A 22,161-nucleotide genomic window follows, 5' to 3' on the forward strand; every position below is an offset into this window, starting at 1 on the left:
AGATTCCATGTAAAAGAGGGTACAAATTGTTTATAGGCTAAGATGAATCTAAGGTTGGCGTGACTTTGGAAAAGAGGCTGTCCAAAGTTTAAAGGAAGTTGTTTAGCAGAGAGAGAATTAAGTCGTTCTTCGTGACGAAAAATAGCTTCATAATCGTCCCATGATACCTTAATTTAATGTATAACCTCTTTTTAAGGTTTTTACTCCACCTTCACATGGAAACTCTTCAGTTTAGAGAAAGCAAAAGTCTGGCGAAGGTTGGAAGAAGTTTGGTAGAGAGACAAGTCTTCCTTAAGTCTTAAGGCTCCTGACAGAAGACAGCTTATTTTTTAATACAATATCACATTTCCTTTAGTTTTTGACTTGCTTGACCAATAATATGCTGGGTTTTACCCAATTTTAAAGTCATGCTTTCTTCTCTTTTTTTTAGGGGACTGGGATTTGTTCAACAATTTGTTGGGAAAAAACGTTGGTCCCTACAACACTCTTTAAGCCCCCTTTTTTGAAACCCACATTTTCACGTTTGTGGATTTTGAAGAGAAAATGGAGCAGCACTACATATCCCATTGGGGGATGATGACTAATCTTCTCAGTCGAAATTTCTCATTCTACATTCTCGGCTTTCCTTCTCATTTTGTAAAGTTCAACCATGATGAGAATCGTTACTTTCTAGTTCACTCTTTAAAGATAAACTCTGCAAAAAATTAATCAAATCAGAAATCATGCTTCTCAGTTTGTTCTACCTTCTCAACTCCTTTTTTTCTTCTACAATGTTGCATCATGATCAAAATCGTAGACTTTCTAGTGTTGACTGAAACATACGGTTATTGTCTTTATTGGATAATCGTTAAATAACCAAAAGATACCGAATTTGGTTGATTTTTGGCAGAGTTGATTTTTAATGGATGACCTAGAAACATAGATGGTTCAGATCATCATGCAACATAAAAAGATGAGAAAGAAGAACCGAGAAGGTGGAACATGAATGTTTAAATGAGAAGGTCATCTTTGCGATATTGTTTCTAACATTATGTTCTTCCTTTTTCTTTTCTTTATTTATCCAACCTAGAAAGGCTGTGTCATCATTGACTCATACGTTCTCTTTGGTCTAAAGTAGAGACTAATCCATGTTTGTCACAAACCATGAAGAAAACCTTCCCTGCATACCCCCATTGTGTCACTCTCTCTCTCTCTCTTCTCACAACACTCTATCCTCACCCGATTCACGGAAGGACAGAGAAAGTAGCAAAATGGTGATATGCAACCGCGATAGGAAAGTTTTTTCTCCAAATTTAAGCTTTGTTAATGTAGACTTTAATAGTGAAAATTAGTAGTGTAGATTTCTTGCAAGAAGGCACTTGAAAGTTTGGTACACCCATCATGGCGGCTCTAGTTTTAGTTTTTGGTACAATGCCTCTTTCACCAATTTAATGGAATGCGATATGCTCACTTGCAAATGCATTACTACTTTAATTTAATGAAACTCCCAACCAACACCAGCACGTTGGTCCACAACTATATTATCTCCCAAACAAATTGAAAAAAAAAAAAAAGAAAAAAAAAAAGAAAAAAAAAAAAAAAGAAGAGAATGAACGAAGAAAAAGAAATGAAAAGAAAAAGCAGAAAACAACACAACTCTCATCTTCTAGTCTATGAATTTTGATCTGCTTTTGCTCTCCATGTAAGCTGCTTTTTTCTCCCACAAGTCCCAACCAATCTTGTCTCCCTTCAAATAAACTCAACTAGCAGAAACTCTCCTATTGTGTACTTGCTGTTCCTGCCTTGACAACTCTGCAGAATCTCTACAAACTCGGTGTCTGTCTTCGAGTGTGCTCATTGCTAGCAAAAAAAATCCCCAACAAATCCCCAACAAATCCAATCAAAACAGGAAGCAATCTTCAGGTAAAATTTTGGTCATTTCGACAGCCCTTTCCTCGACTTTGCAGTCTTAAAACTTAGCACCTCCGCTATATTAATTGTCAAACAACTGTTTTAACCTCAATTATTTTTCTTTCTGTTAACATCGTTGTCTTTTAATCTTTGTGTTGATCTCTAGGGCAAATTGTATTGACGAATGAAACAAATGATTCAGAGTGTGACCGGAAACTTGGGCGGGTTTTAGAATTTAGATTAGTGATGGGGTCTCAAGGCAGCCGTAAGACTTGGATACCATATATGAACACCAAAGATTGTTCCCAAGGCTTTTGTAGTTTGAATTGCCCACAGTGGTGTTACATGGCAGTACCACCCCCACCTGCCTTTGAGTTTCCTCAAGAAGATTCGTCGTCTCCCATTTTCTCTCCTCTTGTTATTGCAATTATCGGCATTTTGGTAAGTGCTTTTCTTCTTGTGAGCTACTACACCGTAATTTCCAAGTACTGCGGTAACGAGGACCGGAGGAGAGCAAGAAGAGAAAATCATGGCCAGAATGAGGAGTTCGATGACGATCACACCCAGTCGATCCATATGCCATGGCATATCACAACGGCTGGCTTAGATGAGGCTTTGATTAAGTCATTAACAGTTTGTAAGTACAAGAAAGGAGATGGATTGGTCGAAGGAACAGATTGTTCGGTTTGTTTGAGTGAGTTTGAAGAAGATGAGAGCCTGAGGCTGTTGCCAAAGTGCAATCATGCTTTCCATCTCCCTTGCATTGATACATGGCTCAAATCTCACTCCAATTGCCCTTTGTGTCGCGCTACCGTAGTTTCTGCAAATGCTTCGCAGTTGCCTCCTAATGCAGTGTCTGAAAGTCCTCCATTAACCGATCGCGATACATCATCATTTGCTGAAAGCCAAGGAGCATATGAAAATGTGGTAACGGCACAAGATTCAGAGAGGGATTCTTCTCAAAACGTGGAAGCAATACATGGAGATCATGCTATTCCGAAGACATCATCGGGACTTGCTTTTAGTGATTTGGGAAATGCAGAGGGGAGAGATAGTACCATCATTGAGATTGCAGGAGATCATGAGGTATATCATCAAGCAGTTAGAAGGTCGGTTTCCATGGATGGTTCAAGTGGGTACCGTGTTTTAGTTGCAGATATTCTTCGCATGAATGATGAAGACGATGGGGAGGACAATGATATTGATCATGTGGGAGGCTCAGATGACGTTGCCGGTTCTTCGAAACAGTCAACTGGAGGAGCTGGAAAATCTAGCCATACAAAAGGAGTACTCCTGCATTGTGTTATAAGTCCAGTTGCAATGAAGAGATCATTTTCAAGCGGAAGATTCTGTTAAACTAGGTATTTGGATTAAAGTGCAAAATTTTGATTTTGCTCTGAAATAGGTATTATAATTATCTGTTTACAATCCATTGTTAGACTTCGTGAGCTTTTATATCCATAAATTGTTGCATATGATGAGTGTATAGAACATCATTTTTAGGGTATAAAACTACTACACAAAGTGTGATGATTTTTTAGACGGATTGATATACACTCCTGGTATGCAAATATTTCTCTGATTAGTATATTGTTGCTTTTGGAGTAAATTCTACTGTTTTCTAGTAAATTTAATTAAGTTTCACGGGCTCTAAGTGACGGGCTTGGAGTTTAATGTTCCTAAGTAAATTAAAGTATATACATTATCAAAGAATTTTCTCAGGTCTTACGGACCTTTGTACCCTTTCACACTCAACCTGCCTGGCAAGCTTGTGAAACCACCTTTTGGATCCATGTGATCTGGATAGGTATCGAGTTTAAAGGAATGTGTTTCCCTTGACGTGAGAGATATTTACATGATTGATAATGGATAATAGTAATTGTACACATGATATGTATGTGCTTATTAAAATTTTGAAAATAAAATTTACAAAGAGAGAAAATATAAAATGGTCGCTAAAGCTTTTGAGTAACGACCTTCAAATAATTTTTCGTCCCTGAAGAGGGTTCATATCTTTAGCGGTTGTTCCTTGATAACTATTTCATCACTAAAAGTTTATTTTATTTGAGAGAAAAACATGAAGGAGAAAATGGTGGCAACTCATATGGTTACCTGGCTGTGAAGCTTTGAAAAACATTAAAACTATTTTGTGTTTAATTCACTATATTGACCATAACTTTTATTTTGGTTATTGTTCTTAGTTTTGTTAACATGTTTAATTTGAACTTTTCACCATCTTCTAATTGACAAAGAAAATTTTGTTAATAGGTAGTTTAGATTAACAATACCAATTCAAGCCTATACGATCGACCAATAATTTGAAATCCAACATAAGCTGAACTACTCGATGCGCACCCCTACTCCAGGCACATGTATGGCATACTCTCAGGCAGGACTCCCTTCTATTTGTTAAAAGACATGGGAAAACAAACGGGTGTAGCAACTGAAAGGAAATTGACCCACAAAAGCTACCCGAACATGCCATGCAAGTCGAGAGGCAAAATATAAAGGCCTCATCCAGACAAGACATCATGATTTCTAAGAGAACGGCCGGCGAGATGGTAATTAAACACTCACTTCATTACTATGCCGTTTTGGTTCCTTTGAAGTTTTAATGACGTTTACTAGGCCAATTTTTATAATTCTCAGTTTTATTTTTATTTTGGAGCTAGGCTTAACTTAGTATTCAAGTAACATAATATGTTGTTCTTAAACTGTCGTATTATTTTTTTTCTTATAAACCTTACGGTGGCCTTCTGTGCTAATGATATAAAGACATGTTTTAACTTCTTTGCATGTGCCTTTGTATCATTAGTACGTATGCCACCATGGCATTATCCCCGTTTCATGCAAGTTGCTTTTGTAATTGAGGTTTTTTTTTCTGGTTACATGTGGAAACCGTGCACTAAACAATCGAAAAGGAAAACCAAGTATTAAGTCAGTAGCTACTAGCTTACAACTACAAACCAACAATAAAGAAATTGAGAAGCTTAATTCACAGCAGTTGTGGTGATTCTAGTCAGATAATTAACACAATAACCTGGCAGCTGCTTCCTCTATTACTCTAAGCATGTGGTGAAGTGATGCTGCTATGTCATCTGCCGAACTTAGTAAGCACCCTTCTTCAATCTGCACACACACACATATATATAGAATGTTCATATTTTAGACCAATTTATTTAACTCATTGAATTCTTACAATTATAAGCAAACAAATATTTGCAAATATGGTAAACACCACCCATATACACAAAAATGTAAAGCCAATTATTGGTGACGAGACCATTCCAAGCAAATGACAAAACTGCCCCCCCCCACAACAAATGTTTGCAAATTATGTAGTCTTGAGGCCTTTTCTATTAGAAAGTGTCACAGCAAGCGTGACAATTTTATGTGTTCAGACTCTAGATAGTACAATTACAGAATGTGAATAACTAACTAAACTTTGGTTCAAGTTAATGTTAATTATTTCGTAAATAAGTAGTATACGTACCTTGAGACTAATACAGTAGAGAACAAATGGATCCATGGTTGAAACAGTGAGATGAAGGATTGTGAGGTGAAGTGAATGAATTCCAGCGACCAACTTGGGAAGCTGTGATCTTGCTGCAATATTTCTGCGTGAGAGAATTTTAAGGTTTGCATGGGTCTCAATTAACGTGACCTCAATGTCAGCGGTAGCCCCCTTGGTTTTTGAAGTGTACTTATTGTTAGGGCAATGACTGTGAGACCACGAGTGCTTCTGAGGGTATTCCAGTAATTGTGTAAAAGAGGATGATGGCACGATTTTGGAGGGGGTGGTGACAATATCTTCTGGATTATGTTGTTGTTGATGTTGGAAAAGTTGGAGCTTTTGAGCTTCAAGGGACTGTAGGAGATGCTCAAGTTCCTTCACGAATTCTATGGCACCACCTACTATAGAGGCCTGGTCACCCTGTATGCAGATGCAGTTGCACAACCAAAAACAATGAGAAGAAAACAAAACATACAAAAATGAAGGAAAAAAGTGAGGTTAAAAGTACTATTATGCATATGTGATGCTGAAAGGTGGACAGGTAAACAGATATGTACATGCATGCATACATATATATATATATAATATTAAGATAGATTAGAAGTTCTTTAACAAAGAAAAAAAATTGTGTTTCCCCTGTAAAGCTAATTGGGAAATTAATATATAAATTAAAATTATGCATCTCGACTACACTTCCTAGCTAGAGTTTAAGCTAATGGAAGAGAAGAAATTGATGGATGAACATGCAGTAGTGAAGTAGTAGTAGGCTAGGCTTGGCTTACCCTTTGGGCGTAAGAGTCGGGCATGAGAGAGCGGAGAATTGCAAGATGGTCGTTCATTTGTTTTCTGCGGTTTCTTTCGACAGCAATGTGAGTCATTCTCTGCGTCTCAGCTTCTTCCTTGTTCTTGCAAACCCTTGCCTTTCTCCTTCTCTTCTTCCTCCCTTGCCCTTCCCCTTGCCCTTGCGGCTGCTGATGGCTGCTCATCTGCTTCGTCTTCTTACCGCCACCACCACCTGCTGCTTCCAATATCATACTAGTATTACTACTTTTGGCGGCAGCGTTATTGCAGTAGTAGAATTTTTTAGGAGGTATGAAATTATTGGCGGTTTCTGAAGAGTAGTGTTGAGCTTGGCTGGTGTAGGGGGTGGCAGAGATGGTATCATAGACGATGAAGTTGAAAGGAGGATCTTCTAATAATGGCATTATTATCTTATGTATTTGTGTGTGTTTCTCGCTTCTCTTCTCCTCTCCTCACTTGTTTAGCATTACCTCCGGACTTTGATTCTTTAGCTCTTTTTTCTATTCAAATACCACAATCATTTTATATACGAAACTCAACTCATCCTCTCTTCAGATTAACATGCACATATCAGAGCGAGAGAGAGAGAGAGATGGTGCACGTGAGAGAGGCAGAAAAGGTGAAGTGCTTTTCAGCTTCGGAAAGTGAAGAAAAGAGAGAGGGACTCTCCTCTCTCTCTCCCCCTCTCTTTCTCTCTCTCTCTCTCTCTCATCCTTGGTTTGGTTTTCTGTCCAATTTGAGAGACGGTGTTAAAAAAAAAGCTGGGCCATGCCAGTTTCTGCAAGAGATGAGAGAGAGAAGGGAAGAGTAGTGGGGGACCCAAATCTATATAGAAATATGCATACAAACAACATAACAAGCTGTGCAAAAGCTACTCATCACATTCAAATCTGTGATGTGTTTTTGCAGCAAGGGACTGACTCGCGTACGTACTCTTAACCTAGCTAGATTCTCTTTTCTTATATACATATACATATATATATACATACATACATACATACATACATACATATATATATATATATAGAGTCCCGTTCTTTTAGACCTCTTGGTCTAAGAAAACTGTGGTTATCCATTGTTCGGTATCTTAATCCGATGGTAGAGAAAAAGGTACAACAAAAATTGAATGACACTTGGTTGATTTAAGATCAAACGATGAGTAAATTCTCTTGGAGCATGAAATTTCGAAACTGGTATTCTGTATATTAATTAATAAACTCTTCATATGTAAACTAAACATGCAAGTGCTTGGTATTGCAATGTCTTGCCATCTGGGACCATTTGTCATTAGGTCCCTCGATCTATTGGTAGATATTCATTTTGTTTAATTGATTACTTTGTGTACATATTTAGTGCGTAATAAAACAAAAATGTATACTGGTGATCACTTTGGCACTCACATGTCAAACACCAGCAGCAACTACACCAGGTGGTCATTGCAATGTCAATTGTCAACCCTGTTGGTGAAATTGACATATTATTCAAGATATGTGAACACTCATAATAAAAATGAAACATCACTCACCAAAGGCAAAACGTCATTGATTAATCCTAAAATCAACCTCGTTATCACCCTTGAGTTGACAGCACAAGAGGTTTTCAATGTACTTAGAATACCGTCACATGATATTACAAATCAATTCAAATTGTTAATATATCCAATAGGAGTGGGAAACATCAAAATAAATAAATAAATAAAATCTTGATGAGTGTTCCAAGTACACATAAAATTTCTTGACAAAGTACATATATAAATGGAGCTACCTCTGTTTATATGATTATTCGTTTATCTATTTCATCCCGTAATAAAGTCATGTAATTAAAGAGTAACAAAATCGTATCACCTAGGGATAGGCGAGAAATACTCTGAATAACCACTTCCACTCTTACTATTATTTTATTTTTTGTTACAAAGGGCCGGGGGTCCAACGTGTGAGAAAAATTCTAAACAAGAAAATTTCAATTTAAGGGCTTAAACAACATAGCCCCAGCCATAACCACCCTACAAATATCATCAAATAATGTTTCAAATGAACAATCGATGGAAGATCGAGGTTGATCAATCACGACAATGCCACGGTTGAATGAAACACTCAATTTACCAACCCATCAGCTACCATTTTCCATTCAGTACAAATATGACTAAATTCACTTTGATCAAGCTGAGACATCAAGTGATGGCAACCATATATACCACCAAAGGATGTAAATCCTGCATAACACCTTTGAAGTGGGAAACCAAGAAAGCAGACTCAGATTGCACGGCCAGCCTCCTTACACGCTTATCCAAAGCCAATTCCATCTCTTAAAAGAGTATAGGATTTACACAACACGAGTACACCATAATAGTGATGTTTTGTACAAATAAATAATGGCATGTATAAATTTTTATCCATGTACCGTTGTTTCATTGAGACAAAACACCATATGGTGGTACTCTTGTCATTTACGTTATTCTCCTAGAATAGACCTCTTGGCTACTATATATTGTTAATGCTTCAGTGGTTAGTAATTGATATTTGCCTAACTTCCACTAGTCCTTACTTATGTCACTTTGAAATTGAATTATAGAATAATTATCACCCTATACATCCAGAAAGAAAAAGGCTGTATTATCCTTGCTAGTACAATCATCAATAATTGTAATAAGATGATTTATTATTCGCTAATTACAATTAGAAAGTGTGCAACTTTATTTGAAAAGGAGAAAAGATGTATTCATCAAGTAAAACCACCGTCTCCATCTGTTCAATTATGAATTATATATAGAAAAGGTGAGAAAAAGACTTGTCCATCTGCCTGTGCAGCTTAATTTTGCACCTTGTCCGTTAGGGATTTTGGTTTTGTCTTCTACATACCTAAAAAAACTTGTGAGATCATCGTGAGTCTCAGAAATCGGTAGTCATGCACCGAAATTTGGGTTACTGTTCAATAGGGAACAACTGAAAATCCTCAAAACATTTGGTTGCTTTCTGCCGAATACGGTAGCGAGCACCACCGTCACCATTAGCCTTGCGATTTCCAGCGCCTTTATCGTTCTCGTACGGTAGGGAATCTCATGGGTTTAGGGAGGAGTTCACGAGCTAAGTTGATCAAAGTGTCATGCGGTGTTAAGGGGCTTTCATGTAAAAAGGATTTTAAACTAAACTAGTTAGAAATGCACTCTAACTCTTAGGGATCATTTGACAAATGCTTTTAAATGAATGAAAGCTTTCCGAGAAAATATTTTTGGATTCTAAAAACAATTGAAGTGTTTTCAGCTAAAACCACCAGTTATGTGCTTCTTGCTATAAGCACTTTAAGTACTTTTTCAGAATTAATTTGCATTTTAACTAAAGTTTGGTTCCAAAAATATTTTATCTAAAAGCACTTTTAGTCATTTAAAAACACTTATCAAACAAGCCCTTAAATAAAGAATTTTGCAAGGACTAGATGCAATGCACTAAAAGAGTTTTTTGCATACAACTACTTCAAAATGAGTCATTAAAAACTTGTGTGTGTTTAATGTTTTTTTTTTTTTAAGGAAAACTAATGAAAATAGCTTGAAAACTTCGAGTTTTAACGATAAAGACAAAATAAAGGGTAAAGTGAATAATACCAGGATTGACTTTTAAATATAAAATTGTGATTTTTTGTTAAAGTAAACAATATCGGGAGCTTTTCGTTAAAGTTCCCTTTTTTTTTAATCATGGTGCATTTTCAATTCCTCGTTCTAATGTTTTCCAGTGCTTTTTGAACTATAAGTTAGCCTATATACACTGCTTCCAAATCCCTCATCCAAGTAAACCATAATCCATACGTGGAGTGTGTGTACCCAAAGTCTTAACTACATATTAATGGAACTCTAATTATCAACTGAAGTTTTATGAAATTACTATTCTAATCTTCTAATTAAAACTCAACATAAATAAAAATTATAGGCAATTTTGTAATTACAAAAATAAATTTTGCTCTCTTTTTTAAGCATCACCCACATGTGATTTTAACTTCTTTAATATTTCCTATTCTTGGTTTGAAGAGCCCCCGACTTCATTTCAAATTTAATTTTGTCTGAATGTAATTCTGTTGGATTATGATGTTTGTTTGTGCCACATGCTTGTTATGCTTATGGAGGTCTTTAATTCCCTCCATGTTACATTTTATGTCCATTTCTTCATAGTTTGACATCAATAGTTCCTTGGGTCTTGTAAAACCCTCGTCAAACTTAAGGATAAATCTTGGATAAGTTAGATTGTTGAGTTTAACTATTGTTCTTAAAGGCGGTCTAGGTAACTACCTAGGCGTTAGGCAGGGGTGCTTTGCCGCAATTACCCCAAAATCATTTATCAAATCGGCAAGGATATTAGGCGACGTAAGGCGGCCTGGGTGGGCTAGCCGGGCTCGACAGATGCTGGGTGTTCCTGGCAGCCTAGAAAAAACATGTGTCGCAAGACTGATAACCGCCTTATCTCCAAGACTCTTACTATTTCCCTCTCGGTTTGCTAGAAGAGGAGTTGACGATGGTCTACGAGAAGAGAGAGAGAAAATTGTAGAAGATAAGTCTGCAATTACAGAGACGGGTAACAGTGGCACGTTGTAGAAGGTAAGTGTGCAATTGCATAAATGGGTGCGACAATTTTAGTTAGGGTTTTAAGCAATTAGCTAGCTTTAGTTAGGTTTTTTTTCTTTAAGCGAGTCGGTGAAAATTTTACTAAAACAAGAATGCAAGGCCAACCTTCTACTTTCATGAAAATGGCTTGGGCTAAATTTATTTTGACAAAAAACCATGCTATAACTTTGTTTAATGAAAATTAATTAAATATTCATGAAAAACCCTTAAATTTTAATAAAAATGACAAATGAACTTAAATTTTAATGAAAATGATACAATTTTAATATTAAAAAGTTAAAAAAAATGAAAAATGAAAAATAAAAAAAAGACCTGACATGCAGGACCTATGCATCTATCACAGACACTGTTTATGAAACTGAACAGTGTTTATGAAACTAAAACACTATTAATGAAACTGAACACTATTTACGAAATTGAATGGCACTACACTATTTATTGGTCCAGTTTCATAAATAGTGGGTAGTTCTTGGTCATGTTTCATAAATAGTGTCTAGTTATTGGGTCCAATTTTATAAATAGTGTATAGTAATTGGTACATTTCATAAATAGTGTCTCTTTCTTTGTCTGGCTTCATAAATAGTGTCTAGTTACTGGTCTACTTTCATAAATAGTCCCTAGTTCTTGGTCCAATTTCATAAATAGTATCTAGTTCTTGATCCAGTTTCAAAAATAGTTTCCATATATTGGTTTAGTTTTAGAAATAATGCCTAATTCTTTGGTTTTGTTTAATAAATAGTGTCTACTTATTGGTCTAGTTTCATAAATAGTGTCTACTTATTGGTCAAGTTTTATAAATAGTGTCTAATTCTTGGTTCAGTTTCATAGGTTTGAAACTTAGACCCTTTTTTGTCTTGTAAAAGCATCATTGCGCCGAAAACAATGAACCCAAAAGTGATTCTTTGTATCAAAACCTTGAGAAGATTATGTCATCAGTTATTATATTTAAAAAGTTGTTTTCAATTACCAAATTAAAATTCCCTAACATTTTTTACATACCTACAATAATTAAATGTAGCTCTCCATCCAATTTCTTTAGCTTGGGTGTCATCTTGGAGAAATTTTTCCTTATGCCCGTAACACAAGTGGTACAACACGTGTTATTATATAAGTGGTGAGAAATTTAATTTTTTATGTTATTAATTCTCTCGTCGTCTTAAGTACTATTGGGAAACAACACCACAAAAATAAAATTAAAAAATGTATTCGATTTGAAGTCTTTCTCTTATTCTAAGAAAAAAAACAAAAACAAAAACAAAACAAAAACAACAAAAAAAAAAAAAACAAACAAACAAACTCTTAAGACAACGGGAAGAAAAAAGAGTGGAAAGGGAGGGGTGGGGTTGGGGGTATGCGCGCAGGGCGCATGTGCTTTTTTTTTTTTTTTTTTTTAATCCTTTTGTCCTTATTATTAAATAAAATTAGTAGATAGTTTTTTTTATTAAAATGTAAATATTTAAACTTTTTTTCATTAGTTTTCCTTTTTATTAATAAGAATAAACACCCAACAATATGGGCCTAGAAAATGAAAATGATACAAAACCAATATAGAGTCTAAAATTTTACATATATACTTACATGTATATAATTTATTTTAAAAAATACCATATTATTGAATGTTCATTTATATTATATAGTAAACTTAATTTAATTTATAAGATTTATTACTTAATACCGCCTAGTCTGTTTAGGCCCTATATAGACACTCAGGCGCTAGGTCCCAACTTACCGCCAACTAACGCTTAGTGTTTTCTGAAATCTAACAATGAACGAGAACTATGGATATTGAAAGACTTCATTTCAATTTCAATACATAATCTTAATTTGAGTGAAGCATATCAGCATAGACGATGTGGTTTGACTGTCTGCAAATCTTTCTTACAGGAAAGTGTTGCCTTATCCCAGTGACAGAACGAGGACATATGGAAAGAAGGAAGACGGTGGCCTTAGGAGTTGGGACCACGATCCAGACTGTTGCCTCTCTGCAACTTAATCCATGTGACCATCTGCTTCTGCTCCTCTCGATAAACTACATATTTCCTACCATGTCCCATAATCCAAAGTCACCACTCAAAGGATCTACTCAAACCTTTTCTGCTCTATTTTTTTAACTTTCACTTGGACATGGATCCTCTCCGGATCCATGCATCTTAATCCTATGAATCCACCAATATGGAGCATTAAAATTTGATTCAACGGCTAAAGTTATTATAATTTTTAAAGTGGACCCCTGTTTGTAGCCGTTAAATCAAATTTCAATGACCCGAATTGGCGGATCCCTAGAATTAGGATCCATGGATCCGGAGAGGATCTATGTCCTGTATATTTTGTCACAAAAACAACACGTCATTTTGGCTATTGTGTCAAACTTGCTTTTCTGATTTCTCTTGTAGATTTCTAGGGTACTGTTTTTGTACAATTGAAGCTTGGAAGGCTACATCTTCGTCTCCATTGCACAAACCAAATCTTGACTTGTCATTGTACTCGACAACCGATGCAACATGCATATACCCAAATTACCATACCATTTTCTAATTCTGCCTAACCATCGAAACGTTCTCTTGGCCACCAGGTGATTGAAGAATGCACAATACCACTTACCATTAGATTTGTTTACGTCATTGGTTGAAATTAAATTTTAAGACATTAAAAACACGGCTATTTATTCTCCAGCCTTGACATCATAGGTAAACGACCGTGAAATCTTCGTTCACTGAGTGACTAACAACATGATTTTAATGCCGAATACATCATACTGCACTAGAAGAGAAAGCAAGATTAAACTGTGGCGTTAACTACAAATTCTTTACCCCTTACAATGAACACCAACTGACTAATTTTTAAAACCCACAACAACGCTAATCAATTAGTATGTTACAAAGCGTTACAGTAGTTCAGGATACGAAGCGTTAATGTTTTCAATCTCATTCCAGAAGTGCAAAAGGACCTTCTTGTCTCTGCGTGTGCGCGCGCTTGTGCGTATGTGTGTTGGGTTGGGTGGCTCAGTTGTAAACATAGGCGGCTCGGAGAAGGAACATAAAAACCATTGTCATCAACAGTAACAACTTCATAGGATTTCTGGTGATTTCATTTAATTCATGTCCTTAACTAATTAGATTTCCAATTTGATGGTCAACCTACCAAAATTTCAACCGGATGCCGCAGAAATCTAGCAGTCCAATGATGAAGGTCGTCGAAAATGCATAGGCAATTAAAATAAAAAGGGCTTTGGCTGCCGATGCAAACAGGGTTTCCACCATCAAGTTCACCAAACCCGTGAGCAAATTCGCCTGCAAGGGAAGAAGAATCAGATTATGTTATGCATGCAGCATGAGAGAATTGAAGCTTGCAGATGTTGATTAAACCAGACAAACATTTGTTGGTCACCACAAGAAACTTTAAAAAGTTCGTTGTAGTATACCAGAAGAAATGTCCCCAGCAAATTGCGGTTATATGCTTCTTCCAGCACTGAAGTTTTGCTTCCGGGGAGAAAATCAGAGAGAAGAAATATTGCCAACACCTGAAAAATGAGTGACAACTTGAGTTGGAGTTAAACAAAAAAGTGGGAAGTTGTTTGAACTGATTCTTTCTACGGATACGTAAACATATTCTAAATAATTTTCTATTTTAATAATCTTATAAACAGAAAATTAATGCTTCTAAAGACGAGTGAGGATATTTTCAATTACAACGACAATTTCCGAAGGGGTCATGCCAGTTAAATTTTATACATCCAAATCAATAATTTCAGAAGGGAACATGCCAATTAAATTCAAGTCAAAAGAGGAAATGGGCTTAACCTGTAAATTTACAGCCAAAACCAGTGTAACATAGGCCAGGTTGCACTGCAAAAATGTAAACATACATTAGTTTCCTTAAAAATACTATTCAAACACGTACAAAATTTGAGTAAAAGCAGAAGTACACATACCATCCTACGGGAAACTCTCTCTACGTGGCGGTCTATAATCACAGTTAATAACCTGAAACAGAAAAGAATTTAACACCTTCGGCAACCACCTTATAGCTCCCAGAGAGTGAATAAATTTGACAATAAGACTTGGAGTAGAGAAATACCAAAGGAGAAGTGAAAGTATCCAAACTCTAATTGTTGCCCATTTATTGCTTCCCATTGTAGCAGAGGAATGGTTATTGAATAGAAGAAAGTTTCCCAATTGGACACCAACAAGGTACATACCCCAATATCCTGGGAATGAAAGCAATAAACTACTTTAAGCAATACGAAGAAAACCCAAAAACAACACGCTTGAAAGATTATAACTCAGCTTTCTCTCGGTGCTAACCAAATTCAATAGCACTCATAAAAAGACAGGTATAGTAGAACTTTGAACATAGTTGTTCTACCAATGCACAGCAGAAAGATGGCAATCTTTCCAGCTATATTACAGATGTTTACACCCCCCAAATACCCACGATTAGGTTATTCAATGAATTACATCATATGACTTTGTTGTTTGAGTTACAGATAACACTAGGAAGGTGGGATGAAATGAGCTTAGCAGAAATGGTGATGATAATAACGATGATTAACTTTCAACTTCGATATTTGAAAGGGATACCATTATAAAAGATATAATTTGTGTATTGTATTAAAAAGAGGCAATTTACATACTTTCATTTAGTATTTTGATTTAATTCATTTTCGTCTCCTTTTCTATTCAGATTTCATATCCTCTACATTTTCATAATAATGAGAAAATCTAAAAGCAGCAACTCAGTTGCAAGATACTAGTCTTAGATCCAAGAACCATATACCATTAATTACAAACCCGACTTAACCATGAACTGCTATACTCTCAATCTAGAGTACTTTCTCCTGGTTACTTACAGTATACTATAAACTGAATGTGTTCTAGGGACCTCAATCTTGGTTCGGACAATTATCAATCTTCAGATACTGACACTTTTATCTCTCAATATATGTATGAGCTTGGAGAAACATCATGATTAATTCAGGGGAGGAGCTAGAAAAACGTTTATGGGGGGCACAACTAAGCAATAGTGGATTAGGTCCTCGTGGAATTCCAAAAAGAGCGCATGAAGCGCCAAAATGTTTCTCAATTTTAAGTAAGGCATTTTGTTGAGCAATTGGCCAACCCATAACCATTGTGTGCTTAGCGTACATTCCCACCCTTTGTGCCATTTTAATTGTATCTTTAGAGTCAATATTGTTATAGTGAATAGGTAGATAACTTATATATGTTACATAGCTGGGAGGTCAAATTTATTAGACATATGGGAGGAGGGAATTCTTCTTTGTGACTGCCAGAATCAACCACACAACTAAAACTTTTTGTGTTATATCCGCCTCTTGGTGGTTTTGGATAAGGACCGAGTGATAGAGTTGGTGGTGGTGAGTTGATTATTATTTGTCGTTGGATCTACGTCATATCGAGCAACAGAAAGCGGCTGAGATTTAAGCAGTGCCCTGGCTCCTGCTCAAACCACCTTTTTTCCCAAGCCAAAAACTTGAGGGGGGCACATGCCCCCTCTGGCCCTTAATAAGATTCACCCCTGATTATATTATATATATATATATGTGTGTGTGCAGAGATTACGATTTAGTGTTGGCTCTTCCTAAAAAGTAATCTGGGTGCAGCATTCAATTTGGTTTTCATACTGCAACTTCACATGGGCCAAAGAATGTATTAAAATGGAACGCATTTGATGTTTTTCTTTTGTGAAATTACTTGCTATGATATAGCATTATGAAAAGGGAAGCACATATCTCTTACAGCATCCTACCTATGTCAGTTTATGACCAAACCAAAGAATGTATACTTCGTTAAGAAACTCAGTCAAGAGAACATTTAACAACTTGATTAAATAAATGAATCCCATATTTTTTTTTTTTTTTTATTGATGTACCAAGAAAACCTGTCCTTTGAACTTGACGGAGAGTCCAAACTATTCAGAAGATCAAATAAGCATGAAAAGTATTCAAGCTCAAGCACTTACCAAATATGCTAAAAAACCCCTCCTTATTTTGGCTGATTAAATCAGTTCCCCTTTCATTAGAAAGCAGATACGAGTTTAAACCATGCATCAAGCAAACTTGGTAACCTGGAGGATAAAAAACCAATTAGACTATAACTTACATATACTCGAAGGATAAAAGTAATATAACGCATACACCAAAAATAACATTGTACAGTACGATTATACCTACTAGAATTAGTGAGCCAAGAATGCCAGAATACTGCGCGGGAATATTAATTATGGATGTAAGAATTGATATCGCAGCAAGTGTGAAAAAGAAATTCCAGTGCACTCCATATTCCGCCACATGAAGCTACAATGTGTAAACATAACATGACAAAGCAGAAACATAAGAGCTGATAAGGAAATCGGAAAAGCATAAGACTATATAATATATGTGTGTGTGTGTGTGTGTGTGTGTGTGTGTGTGTTCAGTTAATGGATCAAAAAGAGATTAATGCAGCATTGAACAGCCTATTGAACACATTAAAGTATTGACATGACCACAATAAACATCAGTGTTTAGATGGACTGACTTGTTACAATAGAAGCTGAAAGGAGTGGTCACCCTTCATTGTGAAATTGACTTAAACTGAAAACAAGACATGACACCAGTGAACATACCAAATTGAACTGATAACATCATAAACTTACCTGATAGTCCACGCCTGTGGTAGACAGAAGACGGGCAAACCCAAGGATAATTAGTGGACTAGCAGATTGAATAGCAGTCTTCCATGACCTTAACAAGCATAAACAAACAACATGCCATCAACATCATATTTTCACACAACAACAGGAGAACACTGCAGTCTGTTCATACCATTCAAGATCCTATCATGCAAACAAAAATATATAAAAACTAAAGGAAAAAAAAAAAACATTAAAGAGTAAACAAGAATGATGAAAATATTTATACATAATCACAGGATTTCTTGGAGGAACACTTGAACTTCCATATATTTTCCATTATTCAAAATCACGTTATTCTCTGAACTCTTTTTATTGGTGATTGTCTAAACTTTTTTTTATAGATGTATGGTACATGCACATACACACCCACACCCCTACATGTGTGTGTGAGAGAGAGAGAGAGAGAGAGTTAAGAGGTTACACCCAAGGTTCTAAAAGACGCTAGGCCCTAGTTGGGCGTTGGGTTGGGGCCTAGCACCTAAGCACCTAGGTGGGCGCCTAGGCGAATTTAATTAAATTTATTATATTTTGTGTAAATAATTGTGGGTTTATACTTAAAATATATATAATTTCATCAATAACAACAAAATAGAATAACATATACATTAGAAGTATTGGAACATAATGAAAACATGGGGAACAAACATATAATGTGTATTCATTTAAGTATTCAACAAGTCTCTTACAATTTATTGAAAAAAAATAAAATGCAAAATGAAAGTTATCTAGTTTTTGTCTAAGTGAGTCACAACCTAGGCGGGTCTGGGCGGGCCTAGGTAGGCGCCTCAGCAGGTCTAGGCACCCTTTCTTAATTTTCAAACACCTAGGCATTAATCGGTGCGGTGATCGGCTGCCTAGCACCTAGGCGGCGCTAGGTGGGGATTTTTAGAACAGTGGTTACACCCAAAACAACAAAATTATAAATGACTAACCTTGATGATATATTTCGTGCTTGCCGTGAAACTAATGAATTTGCTATGACAAATGAGCCAACCCCAAGATCCATCTGACATATTCATGTATGGAAAAAAATTAATAGAGGTCATTTCTCAATTTAATTTCCTCAACAAATATTCGTTAAGTAGAGATGTTTATGTTCGGTACATTTGAGTAGGTCTCAAAGAAAACAGAATATCTAAATCACCAAATATAAATTAAGAGAAAGTAATATAAAGGCACAGGAATAAAGAAGAAAAAGAAGTGATAGAAAGAATATGATCCAAAGTAATTCCACTATTCTTCATTTCACACAAAACTTGGAACTAGCACCAGAGAACCAGTGAGTGTAAGTAACTTATGATTGCGTCCCTAAGTCTTGTCCTATATTGGCTATTGATAAATACTGAAAGAATTATTCAAGAGGGTATTGCTATCAAACAAAATTCAGACAGAATTAAAAGTTCGCTGCAAATTGGAAACTACTCATCAGTTGATGGCAACCCAGAAGAAAATGATGGTAATGGAACAGATGTTAAACATATGTTATTTGACTTCTCAATTTGAAGAGTAAGGTGGTACAAGATATATACCGTAATGAAAATCAACAAAATCTAGTCAAACTCAAACACTACAACAATAGGCTTAAGAAGACTACAATTGTGTTCCATATTGCTTGCAAATTCTTACCCAGCCAGTACCATAAGTCTCGGTCTTGGCATATCTTCTAGGGAATATTGTGAAGTCAACAGCCAAGATACAGACGCATGTTATGATCATCTGCAGCAATTACTTTTGTTCACACGAAAAAATTTGTAAAAGTTACAGGAAAGTTTCTATAGTAAAAAATTAAACTACGCAGACCTAAGTGAAACTGCATACCGTAGCAACTCTGTAAGATGAAATAATTTGCCTTATAGAATAGGGATCTTCCTTCAAAGTAGAATACGAACCAAACCTACATTTAAGAACATGCAACTGTGAATCAGTATACTACATCCAAGCATAAAAATGCTCTGCTACTCATTCAAACATCTTCTAGCATTGTGAACATGGCATGAATGACTCCTCGTGACGAGGGGAATACTAAAAGCGGTATCATACTACCTTTTGGCTGCAATACTGAAAAGCAGTAACAATATCAACAAAGTTGCCCAGATATACATCCACTCTGCCAAAACCTGACATGAGTTATGATCATAGTGAATATTATAGGACATGTATCCCTATATAAGAAATCATGTGACCACAACAGGAGACCCATCTACAGAATATACAGATAGAAACTATAAAGGTTAAGACACTTTGACGATTCATGAGCGACAGCCCTGCTTTCAGAAGCTTAAAAAGTAGTGGGGAAAAAAGGATTGCAATCTCCACTCCAAAGTTTACTATTTGGATCCTTCCAAGTTTTTATAATTAGTCAAGTAAAGAACACTTACAGTGTAAACTAAGACGATTGGAACTATAATGAGAAGAAAATCAAGAGACATTGAAGCCATGTAAGCTGCCCATCCCTTAGAACCAACTACTGCATCATCATTTTTCTTCGATACGACATCTATTGGTGAAACAATCACATGAAAAAGATTAACATCAGACAAAAAATCACATGAAAATGATTAATATCAGAAACACAAACATATTAGCTGCAATGCACATCAAACAAGCTTGGAGATGAGAAGCTTATGGTAAAGTGAAGGGATCCGGTACAAATGCTAAATTAAATGACTCCATTTGGTGCCAAACTGTGTCCGCTAACACGCGCGCACACACAGGAATGCAGCAACAACAAGTTTACAGAAGCAATGTTTAGTTCAATAACCAAACAATTACAAGACCATATTTTGGTAAGTTGAGAATAAATTAGGAAAGAAAAAAAAAAGAAAGAAAGTTAGATTGGTAAAGCAAAAGTCCTTGTGGCTTACCGACGGCACGATGAGAGCCAACTGAGTGCCGGAGAAGTATCAGAATCTAACAACAACGTATAAACACATGAGCATTTTTTTCTAAATTTAAGAAATGCTAGGCGGAGAGAAAAATGGAAGTCTGAAATTAGGTTATATTTACAGGGATTATCATGGTAAGCGCGGCAATCTCCATCATCGACGATCCACTCAAATTGCTCACAAACCTGAAAAGTCATCAAATTCCCCAAAAACAAAGTGCAATTAAATCAACACAGTTTAGTGAAGCAGAGGATGTTAGAGAGAGAGAGAGAGAGAGAGAGAGAGAGAGAGAGAGAATATTAACTCTTCTTTCAGACGTTTGTTTGGATTGAAGGTGTTGGGAAGAGAATCCATGGATGAAAGAGAATAGAGGTGAACTTCGCCGGAGGATTTTGTGGTGGCCGGCGGCAGAGGTTTGAATCTCACTAACTGGTTTTACGATTCTTCTTTGTCCCAAATTATCCTACTGCTATTCTTCAATTTACATGCATAGCCATTGGGCTCATTTTTGGCTCATTATTATTAATATTATTTTTGAAAAGGATGGCGCTACCCGCCTTATTTTTACCTTTCAAACAGTGATCGATCTTCTTCAATTCATCCGACTCGACGGTCAAAAATTAATAGAAATGTAAAAAGTAAAAATGAATTTAATTGTGCATTCCAAACTTTTTATATTTAGAAAGAGAACTATTATTATGAAGAGCACAATTAAATTTTTAAAGTACAAATAATAGTTCCCTTATATTTTTAGGAAAAAGGCCCATTAAATTTTCTTTTCGAACTCAACAAAAAGGCCCATCTCTTGTAAATCCCAACCACCGTGTCTAGTCCTAATTCTTGGCAAATATGATGGGCAAAACTTATATCACATTATCACTTAACGAAGGATTTGATGGAAAACCTAAAATGGAAGTATTAAAGTGTCAGAAAATGAAAGTTTAGGCATGAAACTAAGATGGAAAAAAAATAAGGATAGCGTGAATTTCACGATACTTGAGAGTAGTAACGTGAAGATAACCGTATAATAAAATACGACCTTTTTTTAACAATACTCTCAATCACATAATTAAGGTGTCGTGAGTAATTTCAAACCCGTAAGCAATCTCTCTTTAAAGACATGATTCCTTTTAAAGACTATAAAACTTATTCTCAATTGCTTAGTACATTGGTCGTGAATTTACTGATGGTTGCAAGAAGACGGAAGATGAGATTATTGCAGCATGTTGAGTCCTTAAAAAGAATATTTGAGACTAGGTCATTGGTTTTCCATTGAACTTGGACGTTCGACAAGTGCTTGAAGCCAAGGTATGGGAAGTTGTGCATCTAATTAAGAGCAGCTTTCACATTGGGATGTCAAGATTATATTAGTCACGTATGGAACTGCACTATTCAACGGGAAATGTTAATGAAACTTTCTCAAAGTAGAACTCTCTATGAACTCTTTGTCACTTCACAATTTACTGTTAATTTTTGTGTTAACATTATAAAATATTGTGTCAAAAACATAAGATGGCAGAGAGCCTATGGAGAGTCCTACTTTTGAGAAAGTCTCCTTAGCGTATCTCTTATTCAACATATCGACAGAGAATGTAATATGGTGCCAGACCTTGCTGATGTAGGATGCATACTTGAGTTTCGTGGCCCTTGTATTAGATGCCATTTGAAAGATGATTTACTAGATGTTTTTAGGGTTCGTACCATCTTGGTAATTCCTGATGTAGCAAGATGCTAAGCAGCAAACTAAGGTAATTAAGAGCAAATGAGCT

The 22,161-nt window shown here is 35.9% G+C and overlaps 3 protein-coding genes across 3 annotated transcripts; 1 reads left to right on the top strand and 2 right to left on the bottom strand.

The window, feature by feature from the left end:
- Positions 1 to 1,571: 1,571 nt before the first annotated feature.
- LOC137710586 (RING-H2 finger protein ATL52-like) lies at positions 1,572 to 3,663 on the top strand. Its single transcript, XM_068449652.1, has 2 exons — positions 1,572 to 1,902; positions 2,057 to 3,663. The coding sequence occupies exon 2, from the start codon at positions 2,137 to 2,139 to the stop codon at positions 3,244 to 3,246; it is 1,110 nt and encodes a 369-aa protein (XP_068305753.1). The 5' UTR covers positions 1,572 to 1,902; positions 2,057 to 2,136; the 3' UTR covers positions 3,247 to 3,663.
- A 576-nt stretch (positions 3,664 to 4,239) lies between these two features.
- LOC137710588 (transcription factor bHLH71-like) lies at positions 4,240 to 7,045 on the bottom strand. Its single transcript, XM_068449655.1, has 3 exons — positions 6,187 to 7,045; positions 5,384 to 5,824; positions 4,240 to 5,019 (listed from the first exon to the last, which is right to left on the bottom strand). The coding sequence occupies exons 1-3, from the start codon at positions 6,607 to 6,609 to the stop codon at positions 4,918 to 4,920; spliced, it is 966 nt and encodes a 321-aa protein (XP_068305756.1). The 5' UTR covers positions 6,610 to 7,045; the 3' UTR covers positions 4,240 to 4,917.
- A 6,450-nt stretch (positions 7,046 to 13,495) lies between these two features.
- Positions 13,496 to 20,863, bottom strand: LOC137710587 (uncharacterized protein At4g17910). The gene is made up of 16 exons (XM_068449654.1): positions 20,697 to 20,863; positions 20,514 to 20,577; positions 20,372 to 20,417; positions 19,886 to 20,004; positions 19,551 to 19,624; positions 19,326 to 19,401; positions 19,134 to 19,223; positions 18,440 to 18,513; positions 17,469 to 17,556; positions 17,001 to 17,127; positions 16,794 to 16,898; positions 14,892 to 15,021; positions 14,746 to 14,797; positions 14,615 to 14,659; positions 14,236 to 14,334; positions 13,496 to 14,104 (listed from the first exon to the last, which is right to left on the bottom strand). The coding sequence occupies exons 1-16, from the start codon at positions 20,744 to 20,746 to the stop codon at positions 13,952 to 13,954; spliced, it is 1,392 nt and encodes a 463-aa protein (XP_068305755.1). The 5' UTR covers positions 20,747 to 20,863; the 3' UTR covers positions 13,496 to 13,951.
- Between the last annotated feature and the right edge of the window lie 1,298 nt (positions 20,864 to 22,161).

Source organism: Pyrus communis, chromosome 12, assembly GCF_963583255.1.
Source record: "Pyrus communis chromosome 12, drPyrComm1.1, whole genome shotgun sequence".
NCBI lineage: Eukaryota > Viridiplantae > Streptophyta > Magnoliopsida > Rosales > Rosaceae > Pyrus > Pyrus communis.

Bases quoted from the DNA above. Each gene is read 5' to 3' on its own strand.
- LOC137710586 (XM_068449652.1), top strand. From the start codon at position 2,137: ATGGGGTCTCAAGGCAGCCGTAAGACTTGGATACCATATATGAACACC.
- LOC137710587 (XM_068449654.1), bottom strand. From the start codon at position 20,746: ATGGATTCTCTTCCCAACACCTTCAATCCAAACAAACGTCTGAAAGAA. The intron at 19,224-19,325 runs GTATGCAGTTTC...TAATTGCTGCAG, and splicing joins CATCTTACAGAGTTGCTACG to ATGATCATAACATGCGTCTG. The intron at 17,128-17,468 runs GTAAGTTTATGA...TACACATTGTAG, and splicing joins CCACAGGCGTGGACTATCAG to CTTCATGTGGCGGAATATGG.
- LOC137710588 (XM_068449655.1), bottom strand. From the start codon at position 6,609: ATGCCATTATTAGAAGATCCTCCTTTCAACTTCATCGTCTATGATACC. The intron at 5,825-6,186 runs GTAAGCCAAGCC...ATCTGCATACAG, and splicing joins CCGACTCTTACGCCCAAAGG to GGTGACCAGGCCTCTATAGT. The intron at 5,020-5,383 runs GTACGTATACTA...GTGTGTGTGCAG, and splicing joins TCTACTGTATTAGTCTCAAG to ATTGAAGAAGGGTGCTTACT.